Source organism: Coregonus lavaretus, assembly GCF_964263955.1.
Source record: "Coregonus lavaretus genome assembly, chromosome: 24".
NCBI lineage: Eukaryota > Metazoa > Chordata > Actinopteri > Salmoniformes > Salmonidae > Coregonus > Coregonus lavaretus.
Window position 1 is genome coordinate 28,751,298 of NC_140011.1, and position 17,750 is coordinate 28,769,047.

Genomic DNA, 17,750 nt, shown 5'->3' on the forward strand with positions numbered 1-17,750 from the left:
AGGTAAGCCAGTTGTTGATAAAGGTAGTCAAGCGGGGCAGGCTAATATTATGCAACGTGCTGGAAATAGTTAACCACCTCGTGAGAAAATAACAGGAATAAAATGATCAAATGGGCGTTCGCTACTTTCACAACTACTGGCATCTGTATGTTTCCGAGACCTGAAAGACCCTTTTAATTTGAGAATGTGCACATTTGCATGTACCCAAGGTGCACATTTACAAGTCCTTGTTCCCCAATTTCCATTTCAAGAACGTCATGTACCCGGGGCATAAATAGTCAGGACTCCTATTTCCATGTAGGTGGTTATCAACAGAGGGATCATCATTGGACTATGACAGGGCAGGAATACGGTGTATTCTGAAGCACAATGGAATGACCAGGGCGTGACACATAAGTAAAAAAGGGTATTTACTTTATTCCCATCACTGTAGATTTACAACAGTTGGACTGTATTTGTAATTATTGTCAAACGTCATCATGACTTCAACCTTCAAATTTCACTGGTGTAGTCATGAGATGAGCAAGATCATATTAGAGCATAGTAATGGGTACTCAGTTTCAGGATATTTCTTGAACCTTGCCACTGTCATTGTGGCAGTTCTTCTTAAAATGCCGGCTTAAAACGCTACACACATCTATAGCATTTCAATGTCATTTGCGGTATACTATTGGAGTACAATGATACAGATCAAGTATGATACCTATAGCACTTCTCTTTGACAACAGAAAACAGGAACAAAATAAAATTTGGGGAAAAAAGAACGACAAGACACAGCAAGAACCCTGGTTCCCAGACTCAGTCAAGTCTCTCCCAAGCCTTGGCCTGCTTGTCCACCCACAGCAATAGCAGTAGTAAGGAGTCCTCACTGGGCCAGACAGACTGGTTGTGCATCTAGTAGTGTGTGCAGAAAGGACCAGTCACACTACATACAACATGCTCAGTACATGTTTTAGAGTGTTCCTCTGAGGTGCAGCAGTCCACCAACAGCAGCAACAGCTTTGAGAGACAGCTAGGCTCTTTGATAAGTGTGAGTTTGTGTCTGAGTTTGTGTATACATTTTTGTTTGTGCGTGCATGTGTGTATGTGAAGAAGTATGTGGTATGATGAAGGCCGAAACGTTAATCTTTTAACCTTGCTTAAATAAAGCAAAATCATTTTTAACTGTGAGCGAGCATTGCGCCTTTTCCTTTCCAACTATGAAGAGGAACAAAAATAAAAACTCCAGTTCTTGCAATTTAATTAAAACAGAAAACAAACAGATTTGCAGTTGACTAATAAAAAACATGACTATGACACCAGCCAATGAGAGGAGTTGTTGAACAGGGGCAGGGATAGTTCTAGGTGTGTTCTGATTTTTCTAAGTGTGGTTGTTAGACATACATATACATGGTACTCTTTACCCATGTTGCCCTGGGGCTGGGCTGGGTGGGGCGATACTTGGTGGGTGGCACACAGATTGGCACAACATCACCGAAACAATAACAATGTGAGCGACGTGTCACTGTGCCACAGAGGCTGATGGTGGGCAAGAATGAGGTTTCAGTTTTCCACACCTGGAAACATGGCAAAGTCTGTTTTGTCCATTGACAGGTTTGTTGTTGTTGACTGCGACGTTGTTGTCACTCAATCACTTTGTCCTGGACTAAAATTAGAGGCTGAAGGTAGTGGATGTCATGTCTGCCTTCACGGGCACATCTAGTTCACTTTGTCCTGGAATATGTAGAGGTTGTTGGTGGTTGCCACAGCAATGATGTTGTCCTGGGGGTGCCAGGCGGTGTGGAGGATTTTCTTGTTGAAGTCCAGGCTGTCTACGCTGATCTCGTCCTTCTTCCGCTTCCCGCCGGCACACACCTTGCGGGGCTTCAGGACCTGCCGTGGCTTACTGCTCTCCCGGGACGCCTCCAGGGTCACGTCCCGCCGCTGGCCCCGGTCAAACATCCGGAAGAAGTTGTTGTACGAGCCCGTCATCACCACACTGTAGAGGAACATGAGGGAGAGGATTAAAACAAGGAATGAAGAACCTAGGGCTTGTTATTGTCATTTATGAATACAATTTGAGGACTTGGCAATGCTAACCTGTCGTTTCCGTTCCAGCAGCACTCAAACTTGTCAAAGATGCAGTCGTTCTCATAGAGCGAGCACAGCTTACTCCTGAGGTACTCGTGAACCTGCCATGGAGGGGGACAGACAGGTCAGAGGTCATCAACTTAGAGTCAGATACTCTAACCTCAGCTCAGAGTTCACCACAGTGGTCAATTCTGGGTATTTAGGAGGGTCATTTTGGATCTAATATTTAGAATGTGCGGGTTCAGATGATTGAAATGGCCTACAACACCATTAAATAAGTTCAAAGTAAAACTCATTGTTTGGCTTCAAATTTTTTCAGGGTGCGATAGTGCAGCAGTCTGGCAAAAACAATCTTAGAGTACCCCCTAGTGGACATTGTCTGAACGGCATAAAGAAAATAAGGTGGGTCAGTCCTTGATAAAAATCTGCACTCTGATTAAAATAAATTCTACCATATATAATAATATATTGGGTGTCAAACCCATTCTGCCCAGAGTGGGTGAAAACGCGCTTTGGTGATGACGTTTCACTTCCTTATGTTATAAAATGCATTTTTACCAAGACCAATATGATTATTCATGTTCTTAATTGTTCAGTGGGGTCTCGCTCTAACATTTCATTAACAGTCCATCCATAAAGTCGGATTTCTTAACCTTATACATCCGATAATAAGCACAGAGCTCTGTTGACAGAGTGGTGCAGCTTTCTCGAAGCAACTTTTGAGGATTTTACTGGTCGCAAAAAGCAAAATTACCATGACACGAGCTGAATTAAATGTAAAAGGCTTTGAAAATAAAAAGCTTGCAGTACGCTCAGTGCTCCGTTGACATTTCACAGAGATACGCTTGTTTTTGTGAGAAATCTTCACATTAATATGAAAAGTGTATACTAAAAATATGAAAATACTACATGTCACGTCTCAAAATCGATATCCATCTTACCTCTATATTGTTTTATGTCCTGCGGATTCGAGAACAAAGATGACGAGTTCAACGGGAGCATGTCTGGTAGCTTAATTCTCGCACAGTATCCAGCCTAGCTGACACGATGCTGTGCAATTTTCCTTATTTTTGACCAGGTTATTAGAGGTGAGGTTCGGACCATTGGTTTTCTTAGAGGATTTAATACATAATTAACATACGTTTTATCCAAAGCGACTTACAGTCATGCATGCACACATACACTACCAAATCTGTTGACTTTCCCCAACCTCAAACCTCCACACTCCCTCTGCCAGTCTCACCTGGTACGTCTCCACACTCCTTCTGCCAGTCCCACCTGGTACGTCCCCACACTCCCTCTGCCAGTCCTACCTGGTACGTCCCCACACTCCCTCTGCCAGTCCCACCTGGTACGTCCCCACACTCCCTCTGCCAGTCCCACCTGGTACGTCCCCACACTCCCTCTGCCAGTCCCACCTGGTACGTCTCCACACTTCCTCTACCAGTCTCACCTGGTATGTCTCCACAGGCCTGGTCTCCATGTTCAGGTCCCAGATCTTGACAGACAGGTAGTCCCTGGTCATCATGTAGCGTCCGTTGTGGCTGAACTTGACGTCCGAGATGGATGAGATGATCTCAGAGAAGAAGGAGCGGTTACTGGGGTCCTCTGGCTCCTCGAACACTGGAGAGGGAGATGAGGTAAAGTTCATTTAGAAACTGCTATTAGTGATAATAAAGTGCATGTTGCTGTGCTAGCTAACCTTTTCCAAGATATTTCCACATCTCTCCTCTGCAGCGATGTGAATGAATTCAAGACATTTTCTAATGGTCAAACGTGTAAGCCCCTAATATAGAGGTTGATGCAGAAGCCACTAAGTGACTGGTGATCATAGGTACTCACATTTGGAGTGCTTGTCACATAGTGCTGACGCCCTCATGTCACAGAGGCGGATGGAGCCCTTGCTGCTGCTGTAGACGAAGGTGTTGCACTGGTTAGGATGGAACTCAGCTGCTGTGATCACCTCTGTCAGCTCCTCCATGTTGACTGGCTTAATATCCACAATGTCTGGGAGGGGCTAGAGTAAAGGGGGACTAACAACTACTGAGAAGGAATTTGGGATAAACTGGTGGTAAACACACACAAACACACCTTCCCCCACCCATCCTATAATTAACAGCTGGTTGAGGATACTGAAACTGCGGTCAGTGATCTCCTGGTGCCAGAGGTTGATGCGCAGGTCATCTGCGGATAGATACGTCTCATGGTCACTGTTAATTGAGATGGAGTTGATGTGGTAGGTGTGGGCGTTGGCAAACACCCTACGAGGGCTTGCCTCCACCATAAGGTCCATAGGTCTAAACACGGGCACCTGCAAGGGCACAGAGGGAAGAGTCAGCGGGTGAGGGTCTATGAGTATGGGCAACGCCCACACAGTGACAACAAGTGTTTCTCTATACTATAGCCCCTGGCATGTAATCAGCTAGCTAAGCACGTACCCGAAGTGCAGTGACAGTGTTGGGGTCTATGCAGCGTCCATCCTCCTCTTTCAGGTTGTAGCCCTCCAGTCGCTTGTCTCGTTCACTGATCTTCCACAACTTTATAGTTTTGTCTGCCAATCAGTACACAGGACTAGATAAATACATTTAACATCCAAAGAAAGCTCAGTGGTGTGATGTCATGCATGTATAAAAGTTCACCAGAGAGTGAACTGGCTGTTTGTAGGTGAAGGTAAATGACTGACCGTTAGTGGACAGCAGGAACTGAGCTGCGTTCTTCTGGGGCAGCCAGCGGATTTTGTTGATCTTCTCCTCGATCTCCAAACTCTTCAAGTAGTCAAACTCGGGCTCATGGCTCTGGAAAGTGCTGTAAACATTGTACTCACTGCGGCACTGTGGATGACTCTTATTCTGTTGGGAGGAAGAAAAGAGGATATGGAGTAAGTGACGGAGAAAGAGGCAGAGGAAAGGGTAGAAAATGTTAGTTTTTGTTTTCCACATCATCATCAACTTTTCATTCAAACGCAACTAGAATTAAGAATGCTGATTTTGAATTCAAACTCCAAACTTCCAGACAGGCAGCCATACCTCTATTTCCTGCTGAAAGATGACGACCCTGCCACCCTTGTCTCCTGTGGCTAGCAGCTCTCCTGAGTGGTTGAACTCCACAGTAGATATGATGTCGGCTGAACAACGTCAGGAAAACAAGAAATTAGGCCACTGTCATCTATCTAACAGGTAAGGAATTTCAGGTGCTTGTATCCATGCAAGGGCAGTTAGCATGTCAGCATTACAAGCATTGGATTTGTTCGGGAGTCTGCTATCTAGGAGCTGGAGTCTTAGGCCTTAGGGCTGGATGAGTTGAGGCAGGCCATAGAATTCTACTGAGAATGTGAACGCATCCAAAGCAGACACACAATGATCGGTAACCTAGTTTCTACAGGCCGTAGCAGTGTTTTTTTTCTTTTTTTCAGACAGATGCTGACACACACACACACACTTTGTTGCCTATTGGAGCAGAAAGACAATGCAGAGAAAGGTTGCAGCAGGAGGCCATTGTCTAGGCTGAACACCCTGGGACCAAGGGTTGGAGTAAGTGGGTGAGTGTTTGTATCGCGTTTAAGGGGGGGGGGGGGACACACACACACACACACTAAATCGTTGAGAGATTGACTTATGACCAGGAGCAGTGCACATGGTGACTCAGTTCTCCTTCTGTGCAGGTATAGACTGATCTAGGATCCAGACCTATCAACCTGGAAGATTTGTTTTTAGTACCACTTCAGCCCGGAACCCCCGGCCTGAACCCCACGACGGCGGAGTGCGACACCCACACTGCTCAAATCATAGGCAAATGCACCTTTTTTAGCCCAATAATGATGTTGGCAGAAGACTGCCTCAATAGGAATGGTAGACTATAGACTTATGGATACTTGGTAATCGGCTGCTCCTTCAGCAGCTAACTAGAAATATGTTTTATTGTACAATCAGGGCTCTCCCTAGGATTGGGTCGTGCTGATGTAGGCCTAAGGTTGGGTAGGGGGGAGGTTGAGCATTTAGCATTTTTGAAAAACCTGTAACTGCGATTTTCTGAAACCTAGAGTCTTCCATTATATCAAACAATGTAGCCAATACAGTAATATAGTGTTTGATCCAAAATGAAATGAAGGTGGTCTCAATGACACATTTTAAGGTTAAATTGAGGGGTAATGATTATTCTAATTAATAGTAGGGTATACCATAATTCCAATATTTATTTTCATGGCAAAAATGAAAACATATGGCTTATATCAAGAGGTCAGATCAATAACTGATTAATTAACATACATAGGCCTACTAATCTTTAACAGTGTAACATTCTGAAGAACGATATTAGTGGAACAGCTCTCTGCCATGTCTGTTTTCAACCACACAGCGACGCACACGGAACTACCACAACACCACGCGCTTCCATGCTAGTTAATGCGCCTTCGCCTACTACGGTTGCGGAGATCAAAGCATGTGCGAGCAAGAAAGTGTTCGCTTAGTTGACTAAATGCTGCAGCTAACGACCTTCGTTGTAATGACGCCTTACCTAAGGAGATAACTACAAAATAATAGTGGTTGTGCGCTTGACTAACACATACAATGTTGGAAAATATATTTGGCTAACAGTTCGTTCTCCATTTTCCCTACCCTTTCCTTACACATCATTGGTGTCAACGGACGAAGTAGAGAGCTGCCATTCAGCTCGAGGGAGGAAAATAGTACTACGACTCCCGGGGGCGGGCCCAAGGTGGGATGGAGCAGAGAGTTAAAAGAAGTTGTCCTCACCCGAGTACTCTGATTGGCTCAGCTCCAACTTCAGACTGTTGAGTCAAAAAACGATGTGCCAAGTAGAAGCCAATTTTTTTGCGTATTTTAGGGTAGTTTTTCGTACTAGGGTACTATGACCTCAAATTGCAGACATTGTATGCAAAATGCGTGCAGGTTGGCAGGTCTGAAGATTTGCAGGAGAGGATAGAGTTGCTTGGGAACTCTGCATACAGTACACCTTGTTGGATGTTCAGACAGACTGTGTCAGCATGAGAGGCCACAGGACAAAAGCCAACAAGAGAAAGCAGCAATCAAGCCACTGTGTCAGAAATCAACTTTGCAGCCACTCTTACACATAGTGTTGGACTGTCTGCAAGGCTAGCAGTGTAACATTTAGGGAGATTAGGAGACATGGGTGACCGCAGGGGAATGCAAGATAAGTGGACGAGCGTGTCGCAGCGAGTATGATTTATCCAGCACAACATATCAATTTATTATAAACTATGATTAACAACTACTAAGACTCCATGATGATTCTGCAACAAGTACTGCCACTGTACAGTACCACTGTTGCTATGACCAATGTGAGTAAGGGCTCTTACCTTCGGCAACGTCGTCATCAATGGCACCCTTCACCTGTGAGAAGCACCACTGCACGTCATTGCTCCCACCTCCAGATCCTGAAATGGCAGAATGACAGTTACAGATCAAGATATTGCATGACGGTTTACGTTACAAATCTGACAGGAAGAGGAGTTTAGAAGAGAGGGGGGAGCCTGTGTCCTGACCATTGCCGTGAGAAAATGTGTAGACAGACAGACACAGAATGACCTTCTGTGACTGTCTTGGTCCCATCTCGTGCAATAAGCTAATTTGTATTTAATAACATCTGATACTACATGGAGACAAAGTCCAAATGAACGGCAATGGCCTCAGGAGTCCTAGGACTGTGCTTCCACAGCCTTTTGACAATACACTTGGAGAGATGACTCTCAGGCACTGAGGCACAGCTCAAGATCAACAGCTGTTAATGTCAAAAGGTCAAACATAATACACTAGGTCAAGGCAGGGGAAATACTACTACAGTATGATATTTCTATAATACAGTGCATTCGGAAAGTATTCAGACCCCTTGACTTTTCCCACATTTTGTTACATTACAGCCTTATTCTAAAATGGACTAAATTAATGTTTTTTCCTCATCAATCTACACACAATACCCCATAATGACAAAGCAAAAACAGATTTTTAGAAAATTTAGCAAATGTATTAATAATAAAAGACAGGAATACCTTATTTGCAAAAGTATTCAGACCCTTTGCTATGAGACTTGATATTGAGCTCAGGTGCATCCTGTTTCCATTGATCATCCTTGCATGTCAGAGCAAAAACCAAGCCATGAGGTCGAAGGAATTGTCCGTTGAGCGCCGAGACAGGATTGTGTTGAGGCACAGATCTGGGGAAGGGTACCAAAAATTCCTGCAGCATTGAAGGTCCCCAAGAACACAGTGGCCTCCATCAATTTTAAATGGAAGAAGTTTGGAACCACCAAGACTCAGCCGGCCGCCCGGCCAAACTGCAGCACTCCACCAATCAGGCCTTTATGGTAGAGGGGCCAGACGGAAGCCACTCCTCAGTAAAAAGCACATGACAGCCCAGTTGGAGTTTGCCAAAAGGCACCTAAAGGACTCTCAGACCACGAGAAACAAGATTCTCTGGTCTGATGAATCCAAGATTGAACTCTTTGGTCTGAATGCCAAGCATCACGTCTGGAGGAAACCTGGCACCATCCCTACGGTGAAGCATGGTGGTGGCAGCATCATGCTGTGGGGATGTTTTTCAGCGGCAGGGACTGGGATACTAATCATGATCGAGGGAAAGATGAACTGAGCAAAGTACAGAGAGATCCTTGATGAAAACCTGCTTCACAGCCCTCAGGACCTCAGACTGGGGCGAAGGTTCACCTTCCAACAGGACAACAACCCTAAGCACACAGCCAAGACAACACAGAAGTGGCTTCGGGACAAGTCTCTGAATGTCCTTGAGTGGCCCAGCCAGAGCCCGGACTTGAACCCGATTGAACATCTCTGGAGAGACCTTAAAATAGCTGTGCAGCCATGCTCCTCATCCAACCTGACAGAGATTGAGAGGATCTGCAGAGAAGAATGGGAGAAACTCCCCAAATACAGGTGTGCCAAGCTTGTAGCGTCATGCCCAAGAAGACTCGAGGCTGTAATCGCTGCCAAAGGTGCTTCAACAAAGTACTGAGAAAATGGTCTGAATACTTATGTAAATGTGTTAAACGTTTTATTTTTATTTTTAATAAATTAGCAGAAATGTCTAAAAACCTGTTTTTGCTTTGTCATTATGGGTTATTATGTGTAGATTGATGAGGATATTATTATTTTATTTTTTTAGAATAAGGCTGTAACGTAACAAAATATGGAAAAAGTCAAGGGGTCTGAATACTTTCCGAATGCACTGTAGATCAAAAATATAACTTTCCCCACAGAGATTTGTGCATAGCCCGTCTCAAATGTGTCTATCAAAATTGGCTGGGTTAATACAGGTACAGTATAACTAGTCTCGACAGGTTCTCGATTGAAAACTGTCATTGCACAAAGAAACAGGTTGAGTTGTACATTTCCACATGTAATCATTTATTTTATTGCACAATGGAACTGGTTAGATTTGTTGATACAAATATGTTTGGGGTGCAGAGTGTTTGGGTGTGTGATAACTGCAGGAGGGGTGGGTATGACAATGAGGTTCTCAATGCAGAGGGTGAAGCCTAATGTCCCATAGATAAAAGGAAATGGGACTGGTTTATTTTCTGAAATTAGGCCCCATGAAAAAGGGTGAGTGAACTACAGAACCCTCATACATATAGCATGTTACTTGGCTGATTACAAGTGTGGTTAGTATGCTAAATTAGGTTGTCATCTGCCTCTGCAAAAAATAGAGCCCTCAGTCAACAAGTAATAACTTATTCCATCTAGGGCGATATGGCCTAGAAATCATATCTAGATTATTCCAAATGTATGGGTGATTTCTTCTCTCTAAATAAGCTGTTGTACAGTTAAAGGTCAGATACACAGCATCTCAAACAGTCAGCAATAATCTAATGAATTCAGATCTTGTGAAATTAGGATAAATATGAGCTTTTTTGCAATAGTCACTGATCTGGCATTCATGTCGGTCAATGAAAATGCCCTTTTGTTACAAATTTAACCAGAACCATGCATAATGCACATTTACTAATAATTACTAACTTCTTGTAGCAGGCATTATAGAAAATTAACACTGTTTTAAAACAACTTCAAGCACAAATCCACATCCTAGTGAGTAGCCAGATAATCTTTATATTTTAAGTTGCCAACTATTTGCTAGCTAAAAAGGCAGAACAGAACATGTTATTAACACACCCTTCTGTCTGTCTCCAACTGTTTGAAAATGATGTTAGCCTGTCCACTTTGTTCAGATGTTGAAATCAAGTGGCCTAACTTATTTCTCAGAATGAGAACAAGTTGCCAATTCCTTATATAATTGTGTTTTATGCATATTGCACATGTATAAAACACAAGACTAGATAGTATAACAGTCTTTGGCTAAAATGCTGCTAGCAATACATGGTAACACAATGCCATGCGCGACCAACTGAGCATTAATTTGCCAGAATCAATGTTCCTTGATCCTCCTGTTTTAGTAGTGTCTTCTCTGCACACAATTTGAGTAGTTGAAACAAAGTATCGTTAGAAAGGTTCACTTCTCCTCTATTACAGTAAAATAATGGCTCAATGTGCTTTGGTGTTAATATGACCGATTCTGTTGGACCAAACCTCAAATAGCGAGTTGAAACTGCTTGTCAGAGAAGAAGTAGAAATCTCTCAACTTTGTTGGAGTGAGTGCAGGGGCTTGGTGTGTGTGTGTAAACAGAGAGGAAGAGACGAAGCAAGAGGTTTCACTATCGCCAAAATCTGTCAAAAATAAGCCCAATGCATTTCTATGGGCTTATTTTGGACCTAAGCTTGTCGCCTGCCTTCCAGCCTTTGGGACAATGACTCCCATTGTTAGGTGGAGACATGAGCATCTCGTCATTATATTCAGATCTCTGGTGTAAATGGGAAGGTGCACAGCACAGGAGGAGCGAAGGAGACGAGACCAAAAAAAGACAACAAGCGGACATAAACGCTCATAAAAACAAAAAATACAAAACCTTGATTCTTGTGATAAAGGCATTTGGAATATTGCGCAAAAACATGAATCGATATAGTCACCCAGCCCTATTCCATCATTAGAGAGTCATTGCAAAGGCCTCTTTAGCTGGCTAACTTACAATAGATGCTGGAAGGCAGACAGGTCTATATTTAGAGCGCTGTATACTTTGACAGACACTGAATAGGGAAGTTGAATGAATGGGCTGCTGCACAGTCACTATGGGGAGTTCTTTCTGTGCATCAGAGCATTTAAAAAAATCTCAAATGGTTAAACTAGTGAGAAATACGTGATTGTAAAAATCTGAATTTGCTTAGTTTACCATCCTCCTAAATTGAATTATTTTGCCATATCTAATTAATTTACGTTGCGCTACTTTCCATGATGTGGACAGTACGTGTTACTACATTTCACAAGCGGATGCTTTGACCAGATTGAATTGGGGGGGAATTACACATCCTTTTTACCTCAGATTGGTGATATTAGTATAAAAGTTTATTGTAAACACGATGACAAGATCAATTGCTTAAAACAGATCAACATATTTTGTTTTGTACTATTGATTTTGTCACACGCTGGGCCACACACACCAATACACTCAGAGAAGGACTAAGGATTTATAAAAATGTATATGTTTTTGAATGACATTTCATTTTAATTTCTATTTCATCTTTACAATAATTGTAATAATTTTCTGATTTAATCTCTTCAGTTTGTGTTGGAAAGAGAAGGGTTAATAAGGAATAGAAAAAAATATATCCAATAAGGATTTTCTTTGGTGGTCTCTGGGTAGAAAAATCTAGCTAGCTTAGCCAGCTGGACAGAAGGCCTCTGCCATTCAACTGTATTAGAGCAGAATTTTGGAGTGACAGTGGAATGAACCAATCACATTTTGACTTGCAATGGATGGGACCTTATTATTATTTATTTTTTTACTTGTCTAGGCCTTCAACATGTCACTACGGAGAGCGCAAGAGGTAATGAATTCATAATACAGAATAGTAGGCTGATAAACAGACAATACAATAGGTGGCGGCAATACACTAATAGGTTGTAGTCGGCCATAAAACCTTGAAGAGGAGAGCATAAAATAATGTTAGCTAGCTTGTGTTGTAGTAGTGTGAATGGCGAAGGCAACTGCAGCAGCTGTTATAAACTTCAAGGTGGATGTTGTTGCTAATTGGTTAGCATCACCTTTTAAGATTAACTTTTAAACAATATTTTTTTTATACAAATGATTATCTGGTGAGTGGCACTGTTTTTTGTTGCAGCTCGCTTGCTGTTAGTTATCTCTTTGAAAATAATGACTGAAACATTGTTGCATTTAAACTTTAGATCAAGTTGTGTGTGATGAACGTGATAAAATATATTTGCAATGGGAAGTAATAGCTGGTTTGTTAATTTCATTTTGGACATGAAATGGTAGTGCTTTTGTATTATGATTTCATGGGGCCTACTGGAGTGAATAGGCTGCTTATTCTTTAACATTATTTGATGCTGTGTGTGACTGCTGCCGACTGTCTATCAGTCGTGTCTGTGTGTTTGACCAAATTGTACTCTCCTTCAGTGCCATGGAGTGCACAGGTATACCAGTCGCTGTCCTTTCAGCACTGTGAGCCTGTCACCTTTGATGTGACACTGTTGTTGTCCCCATTGGTGATGGTGTGATAGTGCTGTTGGCTACCATGAGTTGTGTAAATAGTGCATTATTTTATGCTGTGTGTCACGTTGTGTCCATGCCGGTTCTGTCTCTGTGTGTGCGGCAGCCTGAAAAACACGGCCAGGCCTGTTTGATTCATTCATAATGCCATCAAAAAGTATTGCTCCTCCTTCAATAGAACTCGAATGGTCTGACCACAGAAGATATGTTGGGCGCATTAAGTGAAGCTGTTGTTATTTTCTTGATTTTTTTTGTTTGATACAACATAATGGACGATTTTTGGTCCCTCTGAAGGCCTAAGTCCTATAGTCACGGTTCGCCACAGCAGAAATCACCAAAACGGGTTTGCCCTACCTACACTGAATGTCATGCATAAACTGAGTCATAGCTAGCTGCATTCTGCATTAGACTGATTTCAGCCAGGTCATTCTTATCACACCTAGCAATGCAATCCCAGCCTGAGGGAAATGGCACAGTTATATTGTGTTGACAATCTTCATGTTCAAGTACACATAAATATTACATCAAATACCACATCCAGCAATATAACTCAACTGTGACTCATGGCTTAATCCATGGTGGGGCATTAAAGGTGGACATCGTACAGGTACAAGGTGCTGTTCAGAAAAGCCAGTCATCATCCATCCACCATCTTTCACATCACGACTCCCGCTCAACTAGCCGGTCATGCTGCGGCAACTGACGAATCTGTTAAATGTGATCGATAGCCTTCCATTGCAAGACATATAGAAATGGTGGTTCGAGAACATTAACTAACCAGTAGCCTAGCTAGCCCACAATGCATGACAGAGGAGGAGACTCACAAATGCCACCGGTGACTCCCTCAAAGTTTAGGTTAGCTTGCTGCGTTCAGGCCTAGCAAGCTACCAGTAGCTAGTTAGGTAACGCGATGGCTAACGCGATTGTACCACCAACATTAAGGATAATTTAGCAAGCTAGTTAGCTTGACTACCAATACTTTGCCGCCTGGCTAACTCACTGAATGTTAGCTATTTTATATACTATAGCCACAATGGTAAAGGAAAGTATAGTCTTTGGTATAGCTGTGACTAGTTACAGTTTAATATTAACAGTTAGCTTGAAATGACAGCGATGCATATTAGTTAGCTATGATGTGTGAGAGGAACGTGGAGCTAGGCAAAGTTAGACCCCAGTGAGGATGATTGGTTCAGGGCCAGTGACATATCATGAGTTACCTAACTTAGTTATTTAGCTTTAGCTATTAGTTAAGTTAACTTGACTTACAGATAATTTTAAATACAGTATTGTGTTATATATATATATATATATAACACAGTTGCTAACGTTAGCTAGGAAATCTACATATAGCTAGCGTTATTACCGCCGGTAGATTTCCTAGCTAACGTTAGCAACTAGCTAGCTATATATATATTATGTGCTATATTTAAACTTCTCTAGCTAGCTACAGTAACGTTATTACCGCAGGTAGCTAGCTAGATGTCATAGCTATCAGTTAGCTAGCTAACATCACGCTTTCCATTTACCTGCCATGGCGAGACGGATTCTAGACGCGCGCTCGATTCCCGGGCTTGTTTGGCCGGGTATGGACTCGTGCAAGCGGTCTCTCTCAAATGATGGCGCTAGATCGTGGGACAGACGTTGCGGGCCACCCTCCTGCTTGACTCTCTTTCCTCCCTCTCCCGGCTTGTTCAATCACTCGCGCACCCTCCCGGACAAGTCCTTCCAACACCGACCATCCACAGACAGTTCAAAATGGCGCAACCGCGTCTGGTCTTTTTCTACTAGGGTTCATGCTATCTGGGATCCTTGGGACGTCCCAACTCTGACGTTACCCTTCTTCTTATTATTTTTCTTCTTCTTCTTCGTGCGGGGCTTTCCGGCAGACTAGACACTATGTTTCGTATTGCTGCCGTTCACAGTTTGGAAAGTGCATAGCACATTTGTTCACAAGAAAATACAATTGCACTGTCATCTAACCCTATACACCACAATCCCCAACACACCTCACCACCCCTTCCCACTACTTTGGCCCATACATAACCTACTCCAGGCCATAGGCTTGGGAGGCTGGAACCCTTTCTCTCAAAATCCCCTGTAGTTCTTCTGCACTAAAATCTCTGATAACCAAAAACGTCTCTGCGGCTGCTACTACCAATTCAATCTTCTGGGATTTCCTTTCCATCTGTACAATTAATAACCATAGCAATAAACGCCAGGAAGTCAACCTTACTAAAGCACAAACTGTTCGGGTCACTCTGTACTGGTCTACTACTCACAGGGATCTTCTCAGGCTCCCTCAGCCTTTGCCAACCATCCTCTACTTTCCTCACTGCCTCAGCATATGACACTTTCTGCACTGCTCTCACCCTGGAAACTTCAATTTGTCTCACTAGCATAGGACATTTCTGATCCCCAGCAACATGACCACCCCAACAATTGAAACACTCCACTTTTTCCACTGAAACTACACATTCTTTTGTCCCATGCCCACCTTCACACTTCTCACACCTCCGAATCTCCCTCCTACATACTGCTGCAACATAATAATAATAATAATAATAATAATAATAATAATTATTATTATTATTATTATTATTATAATTTATTACATTTCTATAGCGCTTTTCATAGAATCTCAAACCACTTAAACAGCAAAAAAACAAACAAGCAATTGATCATGAAAGGTCAGCCAATAGAGGCCATCCTCTGAAGGTGGAGAGGGTCAGTTCATGGCTTGAGCGAAGAGAGCTGGACAGAGGATGGTAGACAATGGTGATGAAGTCTGCTGATGATCTTGTAGAGGGCAAGACTGGGAAGCAGCCTGAGTCTTATAGCCACTAGACTTCTCCTATTCCACTCTGTGTAGCACCCACTTGGGTTATGCCTCAGCAGCTCTGGACACCAGAAAGTTCACCTCACAAAGTTCAGAATAGTAGCCAGCCGTCCTCATTACAAGCCCTCTGCCTCAGCACTGCTGGATTTCTGTATCTCCCATTCCTCTCACGCTTCAGGCGACTTCTCAAATTATGTTCTCAAAAGATCTTGAATTGGCAGCCAGGTGAAATAAAAAAGATGGTACTGTGTCCAGATACATTTTTCAAACAAAAGCTAGCAAGCCAAGCCAAAAAGTGCTAACCTGTCAATCAATCTGAAAATCTGTGGCTCAAAAATGCCAGATATATGCAATAAAAACTTGATGTTATCAAATACAAAAGAGTAGATAAAAAAATAAAAAAATAAAAACACCTTAAAAAACTATGTACACATTTACAGGAGCTCTGTGCTTAGGCTGCTACTAGGACGCCATGGTGACTATGACATGACCATAAACATGTTATCACTCCTTTCAGCGGCGCTCTGCTCCGGAGAGCAAAGCAGGCCACTGCTTTCATCTTGAGTCTTGAAACGAGCAGCGCCCTCTACCTCTGAGCAGCAGACACACAAAAAATCTAAACAAGTCCATCTGACGTTACCCTATTGAAGTTGTAAATGTTAAAGGGTTCTTCTTCTTCTTGTGAATTTCCGGCAGACTAGACGCTTTTGGTGTATTGCTGCCTTTCTCAGAATATGCATTCCACATTGTGCCAAAACAAAACAATTAAGGGAAAGGGGGAATGGGAAGAACTTCAATTGCACCACCATCTAACCCTGCACCTAAACACTATCCCCAAAACCCCACCACCCCATCCCACTACTTGGCCCTAAACAATCCTACACCAGGCCGTAGGCCTGGGAGGATGGAACCCCTTCTCTCAAAACTTCCTGTAGATCTTCTGCACTAAAATCTCTCACATCCATTTCTCTCCTGCTGCAACTACCACATCTATCTTCTGTGATTTCCGCTCCATCAGTGTAGTGCAGTTGATCACCATGCCTAGAAACGCAAGAAATCCAACCTTCCTAAAACTCAGCCTCTCTGGGTCTCTCTCTTCAGGCCTACTCACTGGGGGGGCTCCAAGTCGACTCACTCACCCTTGGGCTATCTTCTAAGCTCTTCACTGCCTCAGCATAGGAACATTTCTGCCCCACTCAAACACTGGCAATCACAACCTGTCTCTCTCTAACAGGTCACTTCAGATCCCCAGCTACATGGGCACCCCCACAGTTGACACACAGTGCTTTCTCTATCCCAACTGTACACTCCCTCTGACTATGCCCTCCTGCACATTTCTCACATCGTGGGATCTCCCTTATACATACTGCTGCAACATGCCTGAATCCTTGGCACCTAAAGCACGGAAGCAGATTCAGAACATAGGCCCTCACAGAATAGCAAATATAACCTAACCTGACCATATCAGAAGAAACTATGTGTCAAATCTCAAGACAGACATGGCATTCTCAGTCTTGCCATTGCCACCGGGTCTATGTCTCACCAAAAGGCGGGCATCACAAACACTAGGAATATTCCTTTTCATTTGATCCACCTCTACACTCAACGCTACCCCACTGATCACCCCTTTTAGCAGCGCCTGGCTCAGGAGAGCAAAGCACACCACAGGTTGATCTGCATACACAAAAAATCAAAACAATTCCACTTCTCAAAACTTTTACAGATGTAACCATTCCCAGTTTGTCCTTTACCCAGCCCGACGCAATGTATGGTTCGGCCAAAAACAGGAATCCACTCTTTCCAAAAATCTCACTCCTACCTAGGGCTGTTACGGTGACCTTATTACTGCCACACTAGCGGTCACCATTTAGTCACGGTAATTAGGCTTCTCCAAGCTCTGATGCTGCTGATGGTCATTAGTAGCCTAACAAACTTGCTAACTGCCTGGTACTCAGCACTCTATTGTCCCTCTAATCACTCTGACATCAATGTAAATGTAATTGAAAATCGAATCAAACACTTCATGAGAGCCCATGAGCTCATGTTGCGCAACATTTCTATAGGCAGTGCAATTGTGTGCAAAAACAGAGTTTTGATTGACTCTATTAAAAAGAAGAGGATCCCATCAGCTTTCTATAGTCTATGCCTACTATTTATCAACTTTCCTAATATTAAGCACATTACTTCGCTTTACAACAGGGGCATAGCCTACCTGGCTGGCATGAAAATGAAGGGG

The 17,750-nt window shown here is 43.1% G+C and overlaps 1 protein-coding gene across 1 annotated transcript; it reads right to left on the reverse strand.

Moving 5' to 3' along the window:
- Positions 1-397: 397 nt before the first annotated feature.
- On the reverse strand, positions 398-14,461 carry LOC311099293 (serine/threonine-protein phosphatase 2A 55 kDa regulatory subunit B alpha isoform-like). Its single transcript, XM_084140007.1, has 10 exons — positions 14,205-14,461; positions 7,406-7,483; positions 5,097-5,194; positions 4,754-4,919; positions 4,509-4,621; positions 4,204-4,381; positions 3,913-4,077; positions 3,524-3,693; positions 2,080-2,171; positions 398-1,978 (listed from the first exon to the last, which is right to left on the reverse strand). The coding sequence occupies exons 1-10, from the start codon at positions 14,209-14,211 to the stop codon at positions 1,699-1,701; spliced, it is 1,347 nt and encodes a 448-aa protein (XP_083996133.1). The 5' UTR covers positions 14,212-14,461; the 3' UTR covers positions 398-1,698.
- Between the last annotated feature and the right edge of the window lie 3,289 nt (positions 14,462-17,750).